Source organism: Ooceraea biroi, chromosome 1 (assembly GCF_003672135.1).
Source record: "Ooceraea biroi isolate clonal line C1 chromosome 1, Obir_v5.4, whole genome shotgun sequence".
In the NCBI taxonomy this organism is placed as follows: Eukaryota; Metazoa; Arthropoda; class Insecta; order Hymenoptera; family Formicidae; genus Ooceraea; species Ooceraea biroi.
This window is the reverse complement of record NC_039506.1, coordinates 18,112,349-18,138,370: the sequence shown is the minus strand read 5'-3', so window position 1 is coordinate 18,138,370 and position 26,022 is coordinate 18,112,349. Positions and strand designations below refer to the sequence as shown.

At 36.4% G+C, this 26,022-nt stretch overlaps 1 protein-coding gene across 3 annotated transcripts in view; it reads right to left on the bottom strand.

Annotated features, from left to right (window-relative positions):
* Window positions 1-209: 209 nt before the first annotated feature.
* LOC105283323 (octopamine receptor beta-2R) overlaps window positions 210-26,022 on the bottom strand; it is a 150,155-nt gene continuing 124,342 nt past the window's right edge. For 2 of the 3 annotated variants that reach the window (XM_011345976.3, XM_011345978.3), the window contains 3 exons: window positions 6,377-7,735; window positions 4,134-4,361; window positions 210-451 (listed from right to left, as the gene is read on the bottom strand). In XM_011345976.3, the coding sequence (XP_011344278.1) occupies window positions 361-451; window positions 4,134-4,361; window positions 6,377-7,380 (1,323 nt within the window). In that variant the 5' untranslated portion in view covers window positions 7,381-7,735 and the 3' untranslated portion in view covers window positions 210-360. Of the gene's footprint in view, window positions 452-4,108; window positions 4,362-6,376; window positions 7,736-26,022 lie in introns of all 3 variants that reach the window. The other variant, XM_011345983.3, reaches the window with a different exon arrangement.

Here is a 26,022-nt window from a genome sequence, read left to right as displayed (position 1 = left end):
GTTTCAATTTAAGAAATTGAAGGTGATCTTCGCGTGACCTTCAAACGACTATTCAAGGTCAAACCAATGGTATCATCTTATGTCCCCCTCGAAATCGTGACATGTCTGTCTGAAACATTTTTTCGTATCTCTTTTAGTTTTTTAAAAAATCGACTGTATAAATTAAAATGGGCCACCCTGTATATATACGATTATGTTTTTCTTAATTACGGCGCGCGACATGCATGTGTTTGTGTGGATATGTGGGTGTGTGAGTGGGTGGATTGGTGGGTACGTGTGGGAGCGCGCCCTCGCGGGTGTGTATGAAGATGTACATATGCTCCTCGTACGTTGCGCTTAGAATCGAAACGTAGCTTCGTCTCAGAGGCTGCTGCCGAACTCACTCGATCTTCGTCGGTCGATGTGCTTCGTGTACGTCTCCGAGTATATGCTCTTGGTACGATCGTCGTATCTGAAAACAGGATCAAAGCAGACCGGAAGTTACTTCCCTCGTAAGGCCGTCGTCGTAACGGAGGATTGTCCGTGCGTGCACGTGATCGAGCGGCCACTCGCTCTCTACGTGTGTCGAGTCATCAGGAAAGCTCGTGTTAGAAGATAGATTTGCCGCGTGCTCGATTCTCGCCCCCGTGGACCGCGCCGTTAAGATAACAGCAAGCAAAGGGGTTCGTAATAGAACGAATCTTTACGATTGCCTTTTTGTACGTGTAAACAAATGTAAATAAAAAAGAAATGTTTGCAGATGTATTCTGATTTTTTGGTATATTAAAGATAAGAGAAGGAGTATTAATGCGATGTTTTGATTGTATATATTTATTACGTTTTAATTATATATTACTATAATTAATTATCGTTAATAATTGTTAATGTTATGTTAATAATTAATGCTACGTTAATAATTAATTATAGCTATTCGATTTTATGACTCAACCTCGTTAATAGTATGAGAATCTCTTTTTCATTAAAATTTATTAAGATTTATTCTTGAATGAATCTATTTAACATTAGGGTTAATTTTCATTAATAGATTCATTTTTAGGAGTTTATAATTAACGCAGTGTGATTTTTGACATCATAAGGTATGTAGCATTTTCTCTTATGAGAGTGAAGTATTTGGAGCCTCTTGTACTTTATTTCAAAAATTGTTTAATGAATTGACATTGTAAAACATTTTCCAACAAAATTCAATATATTAGTACAAATAAAACTGATATTATCTGGAAAAATAGAGAAAATTGTGTAAATGAAAGAGCCAAAAAGTTCTGACAATGTTTTAATGACGTTGCAGACTGCAAACCTTTATATCAAATGAATATTAATATATTATACAGTGAAATTTCTCTCGTTGAAAGAGAAAGAAATTATTTGATTGCATAAATAATAAATAAATACTAAATAAATTATTTTTGTTTATGTTTATGAAGCCAATCTTTTAGCTATGATTTATATAGAGGTTTTACTCATCCGAAACATTATATTATTATAAACAACATTACATGTTGTTTTGAACAAGAAATATAATATTACTTAAATCAAGGAGAAACTAATCATAGGATATAGCATAGGATAGCGTATGATATCGTATGCGACTCCTCGTTTCAAGAATCTGGGCCCAGATTGGCGGCAAAACGCGAGCAGAATCTGTAGTACGTTCCATTTAAATACATTGGAAAGACAAATTCTGCTCGGTTTCTGCCGTCAGTCTGTCATTACATTCTGCTATCAAAACCTGTTGTATTTCTGCTAGCAAAAGCTACTGACAAAGTCTGTAGCAGGTACTACATAAAATCTGCTCCTCGCAGATTTGACTATTCGGGGTAGGACCAACATGGCAGTCAGCTAATCAGCAAGCGAGGCACCGATTGCGCTTCTCTAATTATTTAGGACTCTAGTTAAACGAGAAACTATTCACTTTTCGGGGTCCGGATGTTCGGATTCGTATAGTTCATGGTCCTGTTCGCGTGGTGCGTCGCGCATCATCGCGTACGAGATACGCAGTATACGTAATTGAACAGAATAATGGAGTAATTGGCGCGGGGAATGAAAATGGTGATACATGACGCCATACGCGTCCCATTCGCGGATTAAATTAGATTTAGCTTATGAGTTTAATGATCGTTTCTCGGAATTGCGCGACGCTGGAATGCTCGAGATAAATTCCCGCGCTGCCGGCGCTAATCGCCGCGCGTTTCCGTTATCGGATCTACCGGGATGCACAATAAAATGCGACTGTTCAGTGTTGGCAGCGGTGCGCCGGTAATAAAACAACGCGGGGTAGTTTAGCGAACGGAAGTGACGTGTGAAATGTAACAAATGTTCACGCGTGACGCACTAACGATGTAAAATTGCCATACACGCGAATGTATACGTGAGATTTTTACTCGTAAGCAGGTTTATGGTATTTGAATCAAAATTTATATTTTAACATATGCTCGGCGTTTGTTTTTTGTGTTTTTTTTTGTGCAATTTGTTATTAGGTAGTTCATATGAGTTTCTAAATTTTTAGAACATGTCTGAAATAAAATACCTTTGGTATTCGACGTATGACTTGAGAAACGCAAGAAATCTCGCGATAAAATATTTTAATAATAAGTTTGCTCCTTCAGTAGCTATTATTTTTTAAATAGTTCATTATAATTTATTATAAAGATGCTTTTAGAATAATTTTGGTATTTTTATATTATTTTTATTATATTACATATTATATCGTGTAAACTTATTTTATCGGAATTCGATAGAAATAAAAAGTTTTGCATTTGTTTCTACAAGTTTTTTTTAATTTTCGCGTTAAAAGTTATTTTTAATTGATAATAGTAAATATATTTTTGTGTTATCTGTGACATGTAATAACGTAAATTTCGATAAAGTACTATTTACGACATAAATACACGTGATTAGATTGCGCTGTTAAATTTAATTCAAACTTTATGCGCGTTATGGAGTGGCTAAATGCAGCTTTTTCGAGAGTCAAAGCGGATTTTTATTTTGGAGAGCTCTGTTATGAAATGCTATGAAAAGCTTCGTTTTATAACTGAACATTCAAGTGAACGAGTCGCTCTTGATGCATTGAAAAATTTTATTGTCAAATTTATCGCGATTAAATACCTGACGTTTCTGGACAAAAATGCACGTCGAGCAAGCATATATTATTTTCGCGAAAATTTCTATCGAGCTCTCGTCCAACTCATATTGAGCATTTCGAATTTATATCATCGGAAATATATTTAATGCTACAGAATGTGAAATAACACATTTCATATAATAGCCAGTGAGCAAAGAATTGAAGAAAGATATAATAGAGAAATCATGACTTACGGTTTTTTATTAAAATTTCATGTTAATCTTACTAATCTACAAATTCAGCAAGATACAGAAAATATAAACTTAAGATCATATCATAAAGGAAAAGGTAGATAAGATATATTACGCAAGTGCAACAAAAAGTTTCAAATTATTGAATCTCATTAATGTTGTTTTATTGCAACGCAAGAAGATATGAAAAATATTAGTGTCACAATAGGAAAACGAAATGCAAATATGATTTATAATATGTACCAACCTGAGAGAGCCATTTAAAAAAGCCGTATGTTTCATTAAATATTTATAATTTTAAAAATAAACCTTATCATAAGACCGCAAGGAGACAGGCATGTGTGACAAGTTATATGCACTGACCTTGGATAAAAATATTAAGAAAAGAAAATTTTAAGTATCTCCGCATTAACTCTGTATGTATTTCTAATTTCACAAACTTTTTGTAATGTATGCAATTTTATGTAATTTATTTCATGTAATGCTAATTTTATGTAAATTCCATATAATTTACTTGTATCGTGCCGTGCACATTCCACGTAATTTATTTCACGCGATTTTATGTAGATCTGATGTAATTCAAGCTTCGTATGCGATAAGACATAATGTGCATACATGCTACAGATTCCGCAACGCGGAACGCGCGCTGTTCGAAATTCCAAGCGACGATTTTTGACTGACCGATTAATCGGTCCTTGACGCATCAAGAGCGACAACCGGGCATAATCGGGGAAAGGAAAATAGCCGCACGCAACTAATAACGCTTGAAAAGAAGGAAGCGATAGAACGAAGTGCGTACCTCGATGTGTCAGACCAGATCGTACCTGAGGGATGGCCGACGGAAGTCCAGCGCTTCAAGATCAGACGGCTCCCGCCTACAGAGCGAACAGAAGGCGCACTGCAGGGTGTTTTTGAACGCTTCTCGAAAGTCACGGTTAAAATACGCGTAGATCAATGGATTCAACGCCGAGTTCGTGTACCCGATCCAGAAGAGGATCGCGATCACGATGTCCGGGCACGGACAGGTGTCGCACACCGCCGTACTGACGTACCTGGTAATCGCATGGAATCAAGAGTTATTTCTTGAGGCGAACATTGAAAATAAATATCGAAACGAGAAATTGATTTTCAAATTAAAAATCAATGAAAAACTTGAGACCTAATTCAATTTGTATCTAATGTTGGAATGTCTAGAGCATTTTTATAGACTGTTCCTATCTTTTCTAATGATTCTTTTGAAGACACACGCGTAAAAGAAAAATGCTAGTTTAGGGCCAAAATTTGCCTGTAAGGGAAACGTACGAAATTGGTCAATCTGTATGTTTATGGATCTGCTGAACTCAAATATGAAAGTTAAAATTCTCCAAACCCCGGGGAAAGTTGTAAAAAAATAGGTTTTTGACAGAAAAACTTCGTCTTGCACCAAATAATTTCTAATGAATATATAATAATTATGAACAATATAATTGATTTTATATTGTTTTTTAATAGTATTTTGAAGAGAGAGGAAGAGAGAAAGGGAAGGAAAGGCATTGCGACCGCTCATTTTCACCGAAATTCCACATTTTTATGGTTTGCAAGTTTCTTACTCTTTTCATTATTCTCTAACATTTTGTATACACATTTTCTTTTCTTATTGTAAAGATATAATAGGGCGGTAAAATATATATATATATATATATATACAATATATATGAATATGAATATAAGTATATTTAACAAAATCTAATATTACATGCGGAATAAGGATAAACAATAAGAGCGGTGATACTAGCATAGTACCGCATATTGACACATTTATTAACCATAATGACAGTTAATTCGAACTTAGTTCAAGGATAACAGGGAAAATGAAATAAACCTTAAAAGTAATATGCAAATAAAAAATAGAACTAATATGATTTAAGGAAAGTATACGAAGATACGTAAGGGGCGATGAACGCAATACAGAGTAACAGACGTCGTGCGATAGCTTCGCGGACTGACTGGAATGTCGTTCTTAGCTCTATTTTTTGCAACTAGTGACTGAGTAGACACGTTGCGATACGCAACGCGGTACTATGCTAGTATCACCGCTCTTATTGTTTATCTCTGCTCCAACATAAACGTACCCTAAGACTGCATATGTCATTGTATCCTTATTCCGCATGTAATATTAGATTTTGTTAAATATACTTATATTCATATTCATATATATTGTGTATATATATATATATATATATATATATATATTTTACCGCCCTATTATATCTTTACAATAAGAAAAGAAAATGTGTATACGAAATGTTAGAGAATAATGAAAAGAGTAAGAAACTTGCAAACCATAGAACCATAAAAATGTGGAATTTCGGTGAAAATGAGCGGTCGCAATGCCTTTCCTTCCCTTTCTCTCTTCCTCTCTCTTCAAAATACTATTAAAAAACAATATAAAATCAATTATATTGTTCATAATTATTATATATTCATTAGAAATTATTTGGTGCAAGACGAAGTTTTTCTGTCAAAAACCTATTTTTTTACAACTTTCCCCGGGGTTTGGAGAATTTTAACTTTCATATTTGAGTTCAGCAGATCCATAAACATACAGATTGACCAATTTCGTACGTTTCCCTTACAGGCAAATTTTGGCCCTAAACTAGCATCGTTCTTTAAATAGTTCAAATAATAAAACTAAAACTGCAAAAAAGGTTGCACCTCGCGGATCTTTTTTCATTTTAACATATGTTATGAAGGGTGAAGTTCTAAGTAAGTTAGAGATTATCCTCTCGAGTAATCTGTACAAGGTTTTAGCTTTCGCTCCTTCGAGAAAAAACCTTAAAAAATATAGAAATATATTGCATAATTTTAAAATTAATGCAACTAATACAAATGCATATATTATTCATTCAATATTTATTACATCTATTATTTATTCAATCTTATTTATAAGAATTGTGCCTCAGAAATGGCATATGGCCGTTAATGGTAACAAAAAATCGAATCCTGTTAGATTAAAAAATATAAAAAACCGTTCTTCGAACTCTTCCTGTAACACATATCTAATGCAGACACTTAAACGCACACCCACCAGAGAAAAAACGGCAGCCAGCAGATAATGAATGTACCCATGATGATGCTAAGCGTCCTCGCCGCCTTATGCTCTCTCTTCATCGTCATCATATTCCTATCTTTCGTAGGTGTGTGCACCGAGTGTTCAGTGTTGATCTCGTTCAACGTCAGCGTCTTCGAGGAGCCGCCGCTGTTGAGCTCGCCATTGATATTGTTGAGATCCTTGCTTGGTCTGTGACTGAGCAGCATGGCGTTTCCCATCCGACTGTGCATCTGCTTCTCCTGCTTGTTCGCCTCCTTGAAGATCCGGTAATACATGATCACCATGATGCTGCAAGGTATCCAGAAGGAGATGCTGGACGACACTATGGCGTATACCATATTGACCTTGAACTCGCAGAGTTCCGGGTGCTTATGCCGGTGCACGCTGTTCTCCTCGGTGGTGTACCAGCCGTTGAAGATTGGCACGAACGAGATGAGGGCCGGCGCCAGCCAGCAGGAGAGCAGCATGAACTTCACCACCCTCTTCGTCATGTCGACGGGGTACCTGAGCGGTTTCACAATCGCGTAGTAACGGTCGATCGAGATGCACGTCAGGTGCAGGATCGAGCTTGTGCTGAAGTACACGTCCAGCGAGTTCCACACGTCGCACATGAAGTAGCCGAACAGCCACCGGCCGTATATCTGCACGCTCGCGTTGAACGACATCGCGAACATCGCCACGAGCATGTCCGCGAGCGCGAGCGACACCACGAAGTAGTTGGTGATGATCTGCAGCTTTCTGTGCCGCATCACGGACACCATCACCAGAAGATTGCCGAACAGGGCGGTGACGATGATCGAGCCGAGCACGCAGATCAGAATCACCTTCATGATGGTGGACGGCACGTTCGGCCAGGTGACCTCCACGGCGTTCACCTCGGTGCCGTTGGCGTACGGGTCCTCCTCGGTCGAGGTGACGTCCAGCAGCGACATCGCGCCGAACGAGGGGACCTGCGGCTCGTACGTCGTCTTCGTGGTCATCCGCGCTCAATGGCGGTCCGTGCCGCCAACGAGCGCGTAGGGTCCTCCTCTTGTTCGGATGAGAGAGGCAGAAAGAAAGGAGGAGGGAGAGGAACAGAGAGAGAAAGCTATGGGATAACTTTAGGTGACGGAAGTCCCGATCAACTGATGCACCAGGCAGGCGTTCATCTTCGATCGTTGAAGCCGAGACGGCTGAGGCGTCACTTTCTTGGGTGGCTGTCCCTCTTCCGGGTTCGCTCGCTGGATAACGTTACGTTAATCCGCGTTACGGGATTCGCGAGACCGACGGAGGAGGTCCTTTCCCACGCTCGAGGCGATGCTATAGGTAAAGCGCCGATTCCGCACCCCCGTGGATCTGCAAATAAAAAGAGGTGGACGTTCTTAAGAGGGTCAGTGGATGTTTTTAATCTGCTATCGCGATGCAAGCAAGTAAATGAGAGCGCGCGAGCGCGCGCATTGCAAGGGTGTAAGCTACACAGAAAAGCATTCTTTCCATTAAGATGCACCAGCTGCGAGATTTTTTTTTATTTTAACGCGAGGACCGGCGCGAGATTGCGCGGCAGTAATGAACGCCTCACTTTAAAACATCGGCGAGATGCTTCGTTACCTTTAATGCCAAAGTGCGAGCTCAGGCATTTTCTGCTGACGGATTACGTTAATATTAATAGGCTGTTATATCATGTCTGCATAAAAAGAGCGAGACAGAAATTAACACGTTACGTGACGAGTTTGCAAACTCATTTATAAATTGTGTTCCGCGATCTGGTGACTGTTTCACGCTTGATGTAATTAACTTCTGAATACTTTATAAATTGAATGAAGAGATGAAGGGAGCAAGGAAGGAACGAAGCGAAAGCGAAAATCTAAATTTGTTTCCGTTAGATTCCATCCATTTCATACCGTCGTACTTTCTTATGATTTATTTTAAATAAAGATTTTTTCTAATATAAATGAATCTCCGTTATTGCAGGACGATTTTTATTTTTAAACGAAAGTCGCTTGAAATGGAATAAAACTGGAAATGATATAGCTATACATATAAAAATATAAAGAGTTCGTATCTTATAATAATGAGTCGTAAAAGGAAATAACTTCAATCGAGGAGCAGTTGGAGACCTTCAGCTCAATAATCCTTCAATCATAACTCAAAGAACTTTTTTCAGAAACGTAATTTTGAGTGCATTATCTTCAAAGTTAAAAGCACCCAGAAACGTAACGTTGAGGGTGCATTAGCTTTAAAGTTAAAAGCAGTATTATATATACATATATATATGTATAATGCTTTTAACTTTTAACTTTTAACTTTATATATACAGGGTGGCCCATTTTAATTTATACAGTCGATTTTTTAAAAAACTAAAAGAGATACGAAAAAATGTTTCAGACAGACATGTCACGATTTCGAGGGGGACATAAGATGATACCATTGGTTTGACCTTGAATAGTCGTTTGAAGGTCACGCGAAGATCACCTTCAATTTCTTAAATTGAAACCCCAACTTTTTATTGCAGATTCTTATTCTCCATTGAAAAGTAAGTAACTTTTGTCTGAAACATTTTTCCGAAAAATGTCATCTTATGTCCTTAAAATGTCCTCAAAACTCATCTTGAAGATCATTTTAAGGACATAAGATGACATTTTTCGGAAAAATGTTTCAGACAAAAGTTACTTACTTTTGGATGGAGAATAAGAATCTGCAATAAAAAGTTGGGGTTTCAATTTAAGAAATTAAAGGTGATCTTCGCGTGACCTTCAAACGACTATTCAAGGTCAAACCAATGGTATCATCTTATGTCCCCCTCGAAATCGTGACATGTTTGTCTGAAACATTTTTTCGTATCTCTTTTAGTGTTTTAAAAAATCGACTGTATAAATTAAAATGGGCCACCCTGTATATAAAATAAATTCTTGTATCGTGGAGAAATGTACGTACAAATAATCTCTTCGATTACCCCAGATTATACTCCTTTATTATGGGAAATAAATCTTTTCCTGTAATATTAGAAATCTTAAATATTTTATACAGACATATTGCACGTTTTCGCGTTTTAGGCGTAATATGTGCAATACAATTCAGTCACAAAAATATTTGTCCTCGTTTTTCACGATTTTCTGCCGTCTCTTGGGTAAATTTCGAATTCTTTTGTCGAAAACGGTTTTTCGAATTCTTTTGTGAAAAAAAGTTTTTTCTCAATCACATCTTGAAAGTGTTGTTCAGTTAAAAAGTACTGCATCGATTGGAGTGGTAATCCGGAGGTGCTAAGTTGGGTAAATACCTCGCGTGCGGAAAAACTTCCCAGCCAAGTCCAAAACGGTTTGCTGAATACGAGAAGCGTATATAGCTTTTCACTGCTCATCGCGATTGTTTCTCCAAGTTATTTTTCTCGTTAAATCGTGACACATGACGTTTTACGAACTTCGACACCAATTCTTCGAAAACGTAAAAAGAGTGAAAATTTATTCGAAGTTTAAATGATGGCACCAGAGCGCTGAAAAAAAAGATTAAAACTTTTGCAGACACCTAATATTATTATTTCATTTACTTTGTTTTGACTGAATGTAATTTGCTTTAACATTAAGCGAACTAAAAGTTCATACGTCACTACTACGCTACGCTGCAGTATCTTCCTGTATCGCGAAATACTCTCTCCGCTACCGTATGCTGCCTGCCGTATGCTTGATTCGTACACAATTGTAACGTGGACTATTGACATAATGCAACTCATAAATAAACTTGAACAGGCTGGACAGGCAGCGATGCACGCGGACAAGCGACCCTTCGGCACATGAACGCTTCGATCGCGCTGCATTCCTTCGAGATTCACACATCAGCTGATACGTCGCTTTTCCATTCGTTCTTACTTAAAATGAGGACACGACGGAAGAGAGCTGGCAACCTTCAATGGGGCGTCCTCTTCTCACTTCATCCCCCTCCTCGGACCCCTCTTTCATTCTCTCCCTCTCCCTCCCTCGTTCGCCATCTCTGCCTCTGTTTCTCCATCCCTTTCTGTTTTTCGGTCTCTTTCTTCGGCATGGTAGTCGTGTGGCGACAGCACCGTGTCAAGTGCACTCTCGTCGAGACCGTGTAATTTATGATCCGCTATTTTTGCGGTACATTTAGGTCAATTATTCCGGCGGTATAGCGCCGGCCGTCGGCGATGACACGCGACCCTGAAGATGACGACCGGAGAAAGCTCGTTCGGAGATTTGGCATTTTTGTTCGTCGGCGAGCACGTGCCGATCTTGTCAGAATTAGAAACGCGAGGAAAATAACAGAGTCGACACGGCGCCGATGATAGATGTTCTCTACGTGAGATGGTTATTAACTGACTTACGGAGGCTTCCCGCGTGGATCAAGAGCAAGTGCACGGAATTTTTAATTGAGTATAAGTTAATGGTGTAAAATTGTTCTACTTATATCGAATGATTGAGAGGTATCTGTACTAAAGCCAATACTTGTGTATTGCAATAATTAATTAGTAATTTATTTGCATGCTTTTTAATCTGATGATATAAAAATTGATAGAGAAGTCACATTTATCAATAATTTTCTGTTCCTAATTTTACAATATTTTTGATATGTTAGTCAAAGCAGATCATTGTTTCTACGGGATATTTTTTAGAAATATTTTTTCTGGAGAAGTTCTCGGCAACTCTTCTCTATTAATAGCAACTCTTCCCTATAAAAAATATTTTTATATTATATATATGTATAATGATAATAATATACTGCACCTTAATAAATAGTAAAAACGATCATAACATGACTGAAATATATATTAGAACTAGAATTAATATATTATAACAATTTTATCGAGATATTTTCCTGGATTTAATAGTGTAAAAATTTATTAGACGTACAAGAATTTTTCTATATTTGTTCGTAATCTTTTGCAATACATATTGTGATATATCTTATCCAGATTATGATACTTCTTCGATTTACTAATATTTGTTTCATATTTCTAATGTTTTCTAAAAAAATTATCTATTATATAAGAAATTTTGCAATAAGCAGCAATATGTGCAAAGCGAGAAACAATTCCCACATCTATTCTGATAAATGTTTATCAACTTATGGTTGCCTTTCACACACCTATTTTATCTATATATTTTATCTACATAATATAGGCTCATTGTTAATAAGTTTAGCTTAAATAACTTCTGCTATTAATTCGTGTTTCAAATATTTTAACATTTCCCTTCCGATATAATCCTTCGTAACAGTGCTATTAAACACTTAAACATGTAATCTTGTGGAAAATGATCCTTTTACGATTTTCGTGATTTTTGTAGCCACAACGGATACGTAGGTGACAGAACCGTAAGCACAGCCATGTTGTCGGGGGATTAAAAGGAGGGATCGTTATTGCATCCACATCCTGCGCATAGCCACGAGATTAAAATCGACGAAAGAATCGCACCGTAATTTTCCGATGATGGAAAAACTCTGCGTGACGTACTATAGTAATTTGCGTTTTTTGTTTTCCCTTTTTTCTTGGTTGCTTTTTTCTTTCCAGCGCGACCCTGCTTTCTACGCGAAATAGAAGAGGATTGCAACTAAATAGTAAGAATTATAGCTGGATTTGCGTGAAAAATGGTCGCGCATGAAAGTAAGATGAATGGGAGTGAATAAAATTAGTGAAGTTTCGCGCACACTCCATTTTAATATATATGCTTGCATGAATGGCAGAAAAGCAGAGATTAAGTAAAAGTTTTTGTACTTATGCGACTCAAGTTATAACTATATAAAATGCATATTCAAAATTATGATCACAATGAAAATATAAAATGTCTTAATGAAATGAAATATTTTATTTTTTAATAAACGGAGTAAAGAGAGAAAGCGGAAGAAGAAGAGAGGAAGAGAATAATAAATACACAGAAAGAGAGAGATAGAGAGAAACAGGGAGATCGGTTGATTTCGTTGAGAAAAATCATTTTTCCCAATATTGCCCGTCGTTTGAATTATTACATAATTTAAACTTATAAATTTATATTATATAATTTTCATTGGTTGAATACGTCGTAATTATAAGATCAGAATCCCACGTGATTGTATTCAGTGGTTTAACGAAGTTGTCATAAACATGACAGACACCATAATTGCGAAAAGAATATTACGAAATGGAAAATTTAAATACACGGAGTAGCGTACGTATAATAAATAACGAGCACAACGTATTGATGAAAATCAACAGGTGGTATGTATGAGGAGACTTAAGCGCTAATTTGTCATCTCACGATGTGTTAATCGGTATTTTCATGCAGAGATTCCATTTCTGACGTAATGAGCGATAAAAGGACGCGCCGCGGAAGGCCATGCAAATGGAATAAAAAGCGGCGTCATAATTTTGACCGAACTTCGTGTTGCATAATGAAGAAACTTCCTCAACAACAACACACACCGACACATACACGTGTATAATATATATTATGAAGTTTGCGAAAGTTCATCGGATGTTTAGGCATCTCCCTTTAATTAATTTTAATTAAATAACGAAACGATACGTGCCGTGGCTGTAGGATTTGCCGTCAATATCTATTAACCTTTGCCATTTTTTGGTAATTACCTGATTGCATGTTTATAAAATAACTTGTTTATTGAGGCAATAAAGTTATTTATGCAAACTTTTACAAGCCGCTGAAACCGATAGCCAATGAATTTAGTGAATGTTCACCGATGTTGGACACGTGTTGGACGAATATTGGACATGCGGAACATGTAATAGGAAAAATATCCATATGAGATCGGTCAGTGTTTAATTTGGTTGACCATTTGATATTTATACACGATATGACCAAATTGTTAGATTTGACCAACGTTGTCAAATCATGTAAACCCAGCTTGACGCATGAATACAGATCAAAAGTTTATTTATCATATTTATACACACGAATCAAACGTTGTTTATTTTATTTATACGTGAAATTATGGCGGATTGTAAACATGGCAACCCGTCCTTATCCCATGTTAATCCTCTATAGCAAAAACAAAGAGAGAAAGATTAATATATCTAAGATGAAGAGATATAATATCATTTTGTTTGCTCTTAAATTCTGTAATAAAAATTTATATATTATGACAATTAATTAGCAATTTACTTAGATATATATACATACAAATAACTTGTCTTAATCTCTTTTTAATTAATTCTTAAAACATTAGCATACATCCATACAGAGAGAAAAAAGGGGAGAGGGAGATAGGAAGAGGAAGAATTGTAGGATATTCTAAGATAAAAATACAATATTGTGAGAGGCTATAACATTTTTTGAAATGGAAAGCAATTAAACTCAATAAGAGAGCTTATTGAGATAATATTGCAATTATCGTACAAATAACCATTAATAATTTCATGAAAAAATTGTTTTATAATGTCTTATACGCAGCACATTTATACATTGCATATGTAAATTAAATTCAAGATTTAAAATAACACACACCAAATATTATAATACTAATAAAGAGTCAAAGTCATCATTATATTCACGTGTACTTCCACATACTCGAACAAGGAAAATTTTAACTCTGTCATTAATGAACTGTAATGAACTGTTTTTCATTTAACAACTATTTAGTTAAATTTTAATTTAGCTCTGTCATTAATGAACTGTAATCGTTTTCCATTTAACAACTATTGTAGTCTCGACATTTTGATATTAGAAGTTTTGTAATGTTCCATAGAATCTGCGATTATTAGCAGCAATTTTGGAACAACCTGTATATTATACTAATTAAACTAATGCAATACTTTTCTGATTTACGATTAATAATTCCAGAAAAATTTTTGATGTAAAATTTCAATAAACAATATTAATATAACGGAAAAATTGGCAGATTTACTCACAATATCATATATATGGTAAATAACAGTTTTATTCGCACCATCGCGATTCGCATTGTATTCTGCTAACAGGGATTGATGGCACAACCTGACAACAGATTGGCGGCAGAAACCGAGCAGTTTGCTGTATATTTTATTTAAATGGTCACAGAACAACAAAGCCTATTTGTTTTCTGCCGCCAAACTGTCTCATTCTGTTATCAGATCTTGAATTTCTACGGGTATTCTGCCAATAAAATTTATAACAGATCCTTTTCAAGGCTTTTGCAAATTAATTGATATCACTTTTAAATATATACAGTATACACTGTTACAAATCATATTACACATGAAGAAAATTATTAAAAATAGGACTAATTAATAAAAATTATTAATACTAAGACACTATGCTAGTAAAAATTATTATATTATACTTATATTGTATGATCGATATACATTCCAAGTATACTAAAACTGTAATAAATATTATTCTATTACAGCCATAAATTTAATTAGTGATTCAAATATATTTTCCAATTTTATATTATAAACATTTATCACACATGTATAAAAAATTGTTGCTGATTCTGCAAGCATTGATATAGTAGTACTTCAAAACCGCAATATTTAAATTTTAATACTTATATTTAATATTTAAACTTAAATTGCTTTTTGGAAAATAACAAAATTGAATACATATTCATTTATACATATACTTAACAAGATAAATTACACTATTATGACAGTTATTTCGATTTATATAATATAAATGCTAATATTTTCTATTGAAAATGCTAATATTTTCTATTGAAAAATTGTCTCCAGAAAGAAATTTAATATGTATTCGTACGCGCATGCACGTTTCGCGTATCATTAATTATCTTGCACTGTTATTGCTTTCTTTCTCTTTCATTTTGTTTTTTAATCACGTGACGCAGGTGAACGGTGTAACAGTAATACATTAAAATCGCTTTATTGGATGGAACTACAAAAACTCCGTCAGCAAATATTATTGCACCTGCTGCACCCGAACACGAATGCTCGCCCAGCCGCTCTATATATATCATCGTTCTACCATTTGCGAACACGAACGATGCGCAACTTGTACTTTTCGGTGTTTCCTTGAAAAAAATTTCACGTATGCAAAGATACTTATCAGAGAAGAGCGCGCTCGCGCGCGCATATCTCGCTTCCGCCGCAGCGGCGGCAGAGAATCGCATCACGTGACGTCGCCAAGTAATGTCGCATGTAAATCGCACGCAGTCCATCCGCTGAATATAAGTAGAATTCTCGACGCTGAGGCTGGCCAAGGGCGGGCTCTGCCGGAATTCGAAAGATCAATGATGAGTCAGCCTCGCATCTCGCGCGTAATGAGAATTTCTCGCATTTCCGAGCGCAATGCGCGTGCTTTTTGTATCGGCGTAAATGCGATCTCGCTATCGCGTGACGCCTCGTTAAAAACGCGTCATTAAACTAATAAATTGCAGAATTACGATTTTGCTCAACGTACGCATCAGCGGAAAAATCAGTGATCCACTTATCGATCAATCGTAAAGCGCGTTTTTATTATAAACACGAACTTGAAGGAAGTTTTGAAATTTCTTCAAATTCTTTTGAAGCTGATTAATATAACTATTATAATTTTTATTATTATTATTAATTATTATTATTTATTATTACTATTTATTTCTTATTATATTATATATTGTTTATCATCTATTATTATTTACTTGCACATGTATCTAGTTTACAATACCATCCAACTGCTTTATTGTATAATATGTTTCTCAGGCGGCCGTAAGAATCTCGTCTTGTGTCATTGATACGCTTAAGATCCTTGAGATCCACGAGGAGGGGAATTACATCTGTGTGCTATGCCATCGAAATCCTATTTGCGCGTGTCGCAAAGTGTGTTGAAAAATTTCATCCCACTGCTTCCCTCGTTTATTTGTCAAGTGAACGTCCGCTTACAAGAGCGTGATCGTGGTCTTTGCAATTTGTCAGGACGCTCGCCGGAGGGATACGCAAATCTAAAGCTTAGTACGCGACTCGCATCTCGCGCACGCCGAAACCCTCCCGAAACGTGAATGGCATACATAAGTCATCCGACGATATAAAGGGGTTCGCCTCGCTTCGGTTTAGCTCAGAATTTTTTCCTCCGGATCGCGGGTCCTCCGTGGATCCCGTTTCATCGTTTCGGCAGAAACAGCGCATTGATTTATTGCGCGATTCCGCTAACGCACAGAAAGCGCCGCGTATATAATAAGAAATACTGCCAGGTTTATTTGCTTTCATCCAAAGATTCAACCTTTGCTAAAGGTAGAGTCAAGATATTTTTTGGTGGTCCGGATTCAATACGATGGACTCAAATTTCAAGCGACAGCGTCTCTCTCTCTCTCTCTCTCTCTCTCTTTCTCCCTTCCCTCGCCCCCTCTCTCCCTCTCTCTCCTCTTCCATCATAATCCACAGTTAACTATTGCCTTAAATTTTATAATTTTATATTATAATAATGAACATATTTATATACATGTAATATAGATAGGCGGGTTCCAACTCACAATAAATATGGCGATCAAATCAAATATGATGGTCCCAGGTGTTTGTGACAGCTGTTAACGTCTATCCCAAACGTCACACACTTGGGGCCACCATATTTGTTTTGCTTTAGAACCCGTCTATGTATAGTACGTAGCTATATACTGTTGAAAAATAATAATAATAAATAATAAAAATAATAAATAGTAATATAAATAACATAATATAAGAAATAATAGTTATAATAATAATAATAATAATATAACATAAGAAAAAAGCGAAACTTGTTCTTTTTCTTTTTTTGTTCCACAGAAGAAAGCTTTGAAAAAGAACAAAGCGATTTATTGTTGCAAATGGATATTTTATTACGTTTACTGCACTACATTTATCTTCGGTTATATTTTCCGTCACAACAGAAAAGCTCAAATTTACATGCATCACGGTAATCGAGGCTGCACGAAGGTAAAGGCAAACTGATATCATGATAAAATTATCTACCGGATACACATGAGACTATCGAAAAATTACGGCGCTAATCTGTTTTGTGCGACCTTGCGTCGCGCATTCTTACATTTCAAGGAGCGACATTATCCTCCTTCAAGGTAGTTGTTAATACGCTTGGAAACATTCGCTTTATTTGTGACATACTTATGTGTTTTACAAGTTTCATGAATCAATGAATGATTCAGCTGTGTGATGTAAATACATACGATGTATTAGGGGTGTGATTTAGTTTTGAGGGTTTTGTTTGCTCAAAAACGCATGTATTTAAATATGATAATGAATGAATACCTTACTCAAAATATTTTCCTTCCTTTTCTAGAACTTTTTCCCATCTTTCTGGCAAGAGATGGATTCCACCACGATAAAATCACTCTTCTTTTCAGTTGATCCATTCGTCGACGAATTTTCGCACTTCTTCCAAATTATCAAAGTGTGTATCCTCTAAAGCGTGTTGCATCCACCGGAACAAATAATAATCGCATGGAGCAATGTCCGGAGAAGACTTGCCATTCAAGCTCTAATAGTGTTTCTTTCACTGATAACGCAACGTCAGGTCGAGCGTTGTCACGAAGAAGAATCACTTTCCGTCCTTTACTCGCAATTGGTGGTCGTTTTTGGTCCAATGCTTCCTTCAACTTGTACAATTGGTGTCGATAACGATCAGCCGTGACAGTCTCATGCGGATTTAATAGCTCATAGTACACTATACCTTCTTGATCCCACCAAATACAGAGCATTACTTTTGAATCGTCAATATTGCGTCTCGGAGTGGATGTTGATGGTTCGCCTGGATCCACCCATGATTTTCTGCGTTTCGGATTATCAAAATAGATCCACTTTTCATCCCCAGTAACAATCCGAGACAAAAGACTTTTTTTTTTGCTTGGCGATCAACGAAATGCAAATGTTCAACCGTTTCGCAACGGCACTTTCCGATAATTAATGTCGAACCCATTTCCCTTCTTTCTGAATTTTTCCCATTTCATGCAAATGTTTGGTAACTGTTGTACGATCAACATTTAATGCTCTGGCAAGTTCTGAAGTGGATTGTGTTGGATTTTCGTGCAATAATGCTTGCAAATCTGCAGTTTCAAGCTTTCTTGGTTGTCCCGAGCGTTCTTTGTCCTTCGCATCAGTATCACTACTTTTAAAGCGTCTAAACCAGTATTCGCACGTCTTAATTGATGGGGCAGAATCACCATAAGTTTCCACAAGAATTCTATAACCGTCAGCCGCAGTTTTCTTTTGATCAAAAAACAAAAGCAACGCATGTCGAAAATGCTAAAGAGCTTTCGGAAGTTGCATTTTTACGATGATATAAACACGACTGTTATTGCATCTATTGCTATAATGCTACTAAATGTGATGGATAATGTCAAGACTGTAAGAAACAACAGTTATCGGAAACAGCTATTGGAACAAACTGACACTACAGCCATCTGTTGCAAAACCCTCAAAACTAAATCACACTCCTAATATTTTCCTTCTCACGCGATAAATAAATAAGTGTCAGGGGTATGTCAGATCGCATTTAATAGAACAACTTAGTAATTCCTCCTCCGCTTATCTCTTTCTCTCTTTCCTCTCTTGATCTGCGGTTATAATTAAGCAAGTTTTTATGTGATTGACGTACATTCCGTTTGTTTTTATAGTATCTCGAAAGGAAAGGATAAGAGCGTATCTCGATAAAGGCAGCATTCTCTTCCTGCGTATGGCAGTCAGTTACATGGGAAACCTCTCAGGAACCTCTTCGAGGTCTGCTACTCCACGATGTACTTTTCGATAACGAAGAAAGAGAACTGTGCATTCCGGGAGAATGCTAAAAAGGAAACCGTATCCGTTTGGAGTTTATGGAGATACGAGTCGATACGGATAACAATACCGTTCAATCGTACTCACTTACGGTTACTAAATCGTTCCTTCGGTATAGCCATGATCGGACTTCAAGACTCACGGATAATGTATATTATCGATATGAACGCGAAATGCATGAATTGAATACGTACAAGCACGCGAATAGCATTGCTTCACGTAGCGCGATGCGAAGATGCTTCTCCAAGCTTCGGATTCTTGAAGCACACATAAAAACATAAAAATGGTGCAAAAGTGATTGAGTTTTTCGAAGCTTTTCCAATTCAAAGCTCGACAAATAATTTCATATTTCTGAAATATTCCTCATACAAAGTAGCTTGAGATTTCTGCAGTTTTCATATAAAAATAACCCAAAATTGGCCTGAAATTTTGGAAGCATTAATTTAAATCCGAAAACTAGTTTTGGATTTTCCTAATCCAAAAGTGAAATGATCCGACAGTGACTTCATAGATTTCTTAAAATTGTATTTCTGATTCAAAATCATAAATAAGAAATTAATTTCAAAGACAAATTGCATGTAGCACAGATATTGCAAACTGGAAAGCTCATTGAAATGTATTTTTATAAAAGCCACCACTTCGTGCAAACAAAAATACGGAGACATCGCGCGGAGTACCACGCGATTACATCTACAATCCCCAGGGGCGGTCGAATATTTTAGACGACTCGCTTGCTCGCTCGCTCACTTGCATGCACCCTCGGCACAATCTGTGGTTTCCCGGAATCGCAGCGGAAAATGAAGAAAAAGAGCAAGATAAAAACAGAAAAAGACAAGAACAGAACAGAAGAGGGGAAAGAAAAGGTAGAGACGGAGATAAAGAGAGAGTTAGTTTTACGTATCCACGACGTCTTTTCGCTCGCAGACTTTCGCAGAGAGATATCTCTTTCACGCGTCAACTTGCGATTGTTCCGCCAAGGTCGATGGTGGGCTCTCACGTGCCTTTGCGCAACCGGAGGGTGAAAATATTCGGCGTAGGGTCGATGGAATCAGAGGGACTCAATGGCGGTAATCGTCCTTTTCACATTCCCTTTTCTGACATATACGCCAGACGCGTTTGGATAAAGCCAACAAGAATGATATTCGGTGCGCAATAAAGCGGAGGACAGTAATAAGTGGAAAATCGCTTCCGCAATCGACATTGCACGCAAAAAATATTTCACCGCACATTCTGGAGTAAAAGATATATATTTTATTTTTTTATATAAGAATATAAAATTAATGTATTAATATACCATATTATTAATATATCGCATTATAATTATTATATACATATTTTTTACCTATAAAATATATTAATTAAAAAATTAATTATTTTATGGAAATTTGCGAAACTGTTTTCGGAGATACAATTATTTGAAACTTAAATATTGTTTTACTCAAAACATTTCTTAAATATTTATTACAAATATTTATTAAATACATAGGGTATCTAGTAATAATAATATCAGTGCTCCGCTCAGGAGGATAAAGTAGATTGAATTGAATAGAAAAGTCATTTGCATTTGTAAACAATCACGTAAAATTTTCAGATATTAAGTAAAAAAGATTTCAAATAAGCACGCATCTCGGAAGCCGAGGCGGTAGGCGTAACACTTTAGAATGGCAACGGCCTATTAGAAAATGTTAAAACAGAATGCTAGAGATGCGTTATCTATCCCCTTGCCGCTCATAGGTCATATGGCTGTCATGCTTGGATTACTCCGCCTACTATCGCTCCAGCTCATTCGCTAATCTCCTTTCTTTAAGATCTCAAACTTGTATGTGATTCTTTGCGATATGAGGACTTTTTTATTAAACTCAATTCGATTTATTCCTTTACGAGTGTAAGGTATTTTTATTACCTCGAACACCCTGTATATTTAATCTCTTAAAATTTTTTCGGATATTTACAAAAATTAAATATATATATAATATATTTTATTCTCTCAATATTTTGTTCTTTTTTTGTAAAATTATACATTTTTATTCAGAATAATGTATAAAACGTGATAAATAAATATAATAAGTTATATGTATAATATATATACAGGGTGTCGCATTTTAATTTAAAAGTATGAAAGATACGGAAAAACATTTCAGACTAAAGTTGTTTGGTTGGAAGGAAGATTATGATTCCGATGTAAGTCGTGTCATACGATGTAAGTCGTTATTTTCAAAAAATTTTAAAGACGACTAATTTCTTAAATGAAACTTGATTTTTTCCTTGCCACACAATCTCAAGGAAAAAGAACTTTTTCATTTCTGAGTATACAGTATTTTCAATAGCAGAGAACTCTAGGCAATATAAAAAATAATGATATCAACAACTCAGAACTGCTCGGAAAAAGAAAAAATTTCTACGGGCTAGGACATTTTCATTTCTGAGTATACGATATTTTCAATAGCAGAGAACTCTAGGCAATATAAAAAATAATGAGATCAACAACTCAAAACTGCTCGGAAAAAGAAAAAATTTCTAGGGGCTAGAACTTTTTCATTTCTGAGTTTACGGTATTTTCAATAGCAGAGAACTCTAGACAATATAAAAAATAATATCAACAACTCAAAACTGCTCGGAAAAAGAAAAAATTTCTAGGAGCTAGAACTTTTTCATTTCTGAGTTTACGGTATTTTCAATAGCAGAGAACTCTAGGCAATATAAAAAATAATGAGATCAACAACTCAGAACTGCTCGGAAAAAGAAAAAATTTCTAGGGGCTAGAACTTTTTCATTTCTGAGTATACGGTATTTTCAATAGCAGAGAATTCTAGACAATATAAAAAATAATGATATCAACAACTCAGAACTGCTCGGAAAAAGAAAAAATTTCTAGGGGCTAGAACATTTTCATTTCTGAGTATACGGTATTTTCAATAGCAGAGAACTCTAGGCAATATAAAAAATAATGAGATCAACAACTCAGAACTGCTCGAAAAAAGAAAAAATTTCTAGGAGCTAGAACTTTTTCATTTCTGAGTTTACGGTATTTTCAATAGCAGAGAACTCTAGGCAATATAAAAAATAATAAGATCAACAACTCAGAACTGCTCGAAAAAAGAAAAAATTTCTAGGGCCTAGAACTTTTTCATTTCTGAGTTTACGATATTTTCAATAGCAGAGAACTCTAGGCAATATAAAAAATAATAAGATCAACAACTCAGAACTGCTCGAAAAAAGAAAAAATTTCTAGGGCCTAGAACTTTTTCATTTCTGAGTTTACGATATTTTCAATAGCAGAGAACTCTAGGCAATATAAAAAATAATGATATCAACAACTCAGAACTACTCGGAAAAAGAAAAACTTTCTAGGGCCTAGAACTTTTTCATTTGTGAGTTTACGGTATTTTCAATAGCAGAATAAAACTTGATTTTTTCCTTGAGATAAATTAAAATAAAAGGGACACCCTGTATACATATAAAATGCAAATAATAAGCATATTAGAGGTAGAAATTGAGGCTTTATAAGGATCAGTTCTCATGATATTTCGTATCGCAGTCTCGTAAGAAATATAGGGGCATGTTGAATGCTAAACCAAATAAGGACGCAAAGCTCTCGTAAATCGTTAAAGCGTGTGTGTTACACTCCGTTTAGATCTTACTATCTACGTGTAAAGATACAAGCATGTTTGTGTGCGTGCCTTTCGCTTTGCCCTGCAAGCAACGAGGCGTTCAACATATAAAACCGGGACTTTGTCTCGCCGTTCTCATAACACGCTTCACGAAAATTAATTAGTCTTCAAGCATCTTCGTAATAGTTAATTTAAAAGCTCATATTCAAGTAATTCGCGCGCACATATCTTCTCTTTGCACGATCAATAATTATGTGTAACAACTTCGCAATCATTCATTAGAGACAGAAATTGATTGAACAAATACCTGTATATAATAACGTAAAGAAACTGCGCAGCGCTTTTGAAGTTAGTTGGTCGCTTTGCAAGCGACAAGGGTCTCGGGGAACAAAACGCGAGTTTTGTTGTGCACAGTTTGGTGCAGAATAAAGGAGACACAAGCAGAAAGAGAGAGAGAGAGAAGAACACGTTATGAAATCTGTTCTATTGTTCACTTTATGTTTACGACCTTATTTCACATTTATGAAATTTATTACAACTTATTACAATTTATTACAAATTTATTAACGTTTAGTAATGGTTTATTAACGTTTATCAAGTTATGAAAAACTAGTTACTAAAAATGACGAATATTAATTATTTATCGAGAAGGTACATCATAAATCCGAGTGAAAATCCTCCCCGTTTCGTGATAAAGGAACAACACAACTCAAATACAACATCGAAGTACGATCTACAGTAATTTCCCGCATTACAACACGTGAACTAATAGCGCTAATTACGTCATACGCCTTAAGCTGTATTGCCTTCTCCCCTCCCCCACCCTCCCTCATCGCCCCCATGAAGGAGGAGCTGGCATTTTCGAGCGACTCTTGCAAGGCTGCCGTCCGTGCAACCTTCAGGCGCATTTGTTCCAAGTTCGCGATAATAACTAACAACGCCGGGGCTATCGCGGCGTTGTGGCGCGCAACGTATTTATACGATCGCTATCAGTTTTTACTTTACGGCGCTTTAATCTGCCGCGCGGCCGCCGCGCCGCGCCGTCCCACACCGCGGCACGAAAGCCGGGAATCGCCGGACATCGGGAACGAATGAAAGTTCATCCAGCCGTGAATTAAATTCAGCGACAGCAGAAGAGATCTCGGGAATTCGCGCTTCTATCGTCGGCCAGCGCGCCGTTTCCCCCCCTCTCCGCCCCCCGCTCGAATCTAATTCAACTTTCCTCGAGCTGACGTCGATGAACCGTTTTGCTGTTCGGCGATGATTGATAAAGAGCAGAGGGCTTGACTTGAGCGAAACTGCTTGGGATTACGGCCGCCATGTTTCTCGGTTTCCCGGCTTTATGTCGAACATCGTGAGAACTCCGCGATGCCAGACGTATCGCGGAAAAAAGCGACGTTTCTCTTAAAAGTTCATTTTCGCTTCGCCAAGTTGCAAGTACGAGTTCCAAGTTTACGGATTTGCTGTAGAAAAATGGGGAGTGTTAATTGAACCATTGCTCAGTTATTTTTGTTAATGAGATTAGTTTTGTGTCAATAATAATTGAAAAAAAGAAAGATGGAGAATAATCTATCTCTTCTTAAGATTGAGAATCTACCCTTCTTAGATGAAATTTGAGTTTCGAATGCGAAAAACCTGGAAATATTTCTCACATTCACGCGTTTTGACGTTGATGAAAAAATTGTTGCCAAAATACAATTATTGATAACATATAAACTATTTTATTAAAAAGTATGGTACACAAGAGTCCAGAAATTTTGCACTCGAGCTGGGGATCATATCACGATCAGTGAAATAGAGCGACGCAGGAGGAAAATGAAGGCGCTTACGGTTACAATTACCTCAATATCTTTTTCCTCCAAATGTATAATTATATGATTTATCTAGTCTAAAGGAAACATTTGCTAAGAGACAGAGGTAATGTCAAGATGAGGCTCAGGTCTCGTGACCGGCGGTTTAGATGTTTATTCAAAGCATGCAGATTGCTCCGTTAGAAATCTGATCTCCGTTAGCACAGAGAGAGAGAGAGAGAAATAGCAGGGTAATTCGGAGGAAACCAGAGAGCGGGTGAGAGCTTTCAGAAGGGAGGATGCTATAAGATGGCGCGCAGCGCGATCCGCCGGAGTGCGACGGAGTGCTTTGAGGAATATCGGAGTAAGCTGGATCACTTCAGAACACGATCGACTGAAAAGGCGAGCTTAAACCCGAATCACTGTTGGATCACTTTAAAATACCGTGAAGTGGAATTGAGAGAGACCGCAGAAAGTTAAGCGCGGTTTCGTTACTCGTTGGAGTAAGAAAGTTCGTGGGGACTCCGATTAAGATCGTATCGCGTCTCTTTCTATTCCTCTCTCTTATTATAAATATGTTACGTAAATGGTAATGAAACTTTTTATTTACTAAATTTACGCCCCTAAATAAATTTTTTTATTTATTAGGGGCGTAATTTTATTTTATTATAGATGTCGTAAACAATTGTTTGTTGTCATGACTATGCACGACGACAATTCGACGTCGTCGCGTCTCGATCTTAATTCGCACATCTTCGATTCAAAAGTCGACGCTCACAATGCCTTGTATAATATATTATATATATGATGACGGAAGGAAAAATTCAAGTAACTCCCTTGCGAATCGTCTACTCGCATTACGTAAGTGCACGTCCATAAGTGGAACGTTTCAAACCGTGCTACCGGGATACTCTTCGTTAATGTCAATGAATGTAATGTAGCCTTATGCATATTTGCGCGTCTCGCTTTCGTGATGTGATGCATTTTAATGTAGGCTAATATATTTTTCCGAGGCACTTCTTCTCGTAAATAATTATGTAATATCGATGAAACGCGTAAGCCAGCGTAAGCATTCCGTGCAGCGATTTATAAAAAACGATTTATCAAATCACGAGGTCTTCAAGTAACGTGTATTGGATTGTAACATATATTCGTTCCATTTTTTTAGTGCTTTTAATAACGAATATTACAACCCAATACTAGGTGTTATATATGTATATAGTTTTTTTGAAAAAATTGAAAAAACTGTATTTACTTGTTTTCAAAGAGGATTTGTCAGTTGCGTGTCAGTGTCAGATAGATCGAGTAAAGCATTAGAAAATGATGGCGAATATTTCGAAGATTGACCTGTTTATTATTTTGTTATAACAATTTTTTGTAATTTTGTAAGGACTTACTTTCTTTTTCGGAATTAATTTGCGCATCTTATATGTATATACATGAAGACTTAAAGCTCCTTAATTTAACACACACACACACACACGCTACATGCCATATATTCAAGCATATGTATATTCTACATAGATATATACCACATGTTAATTCATGTTAACGAATGTTTCC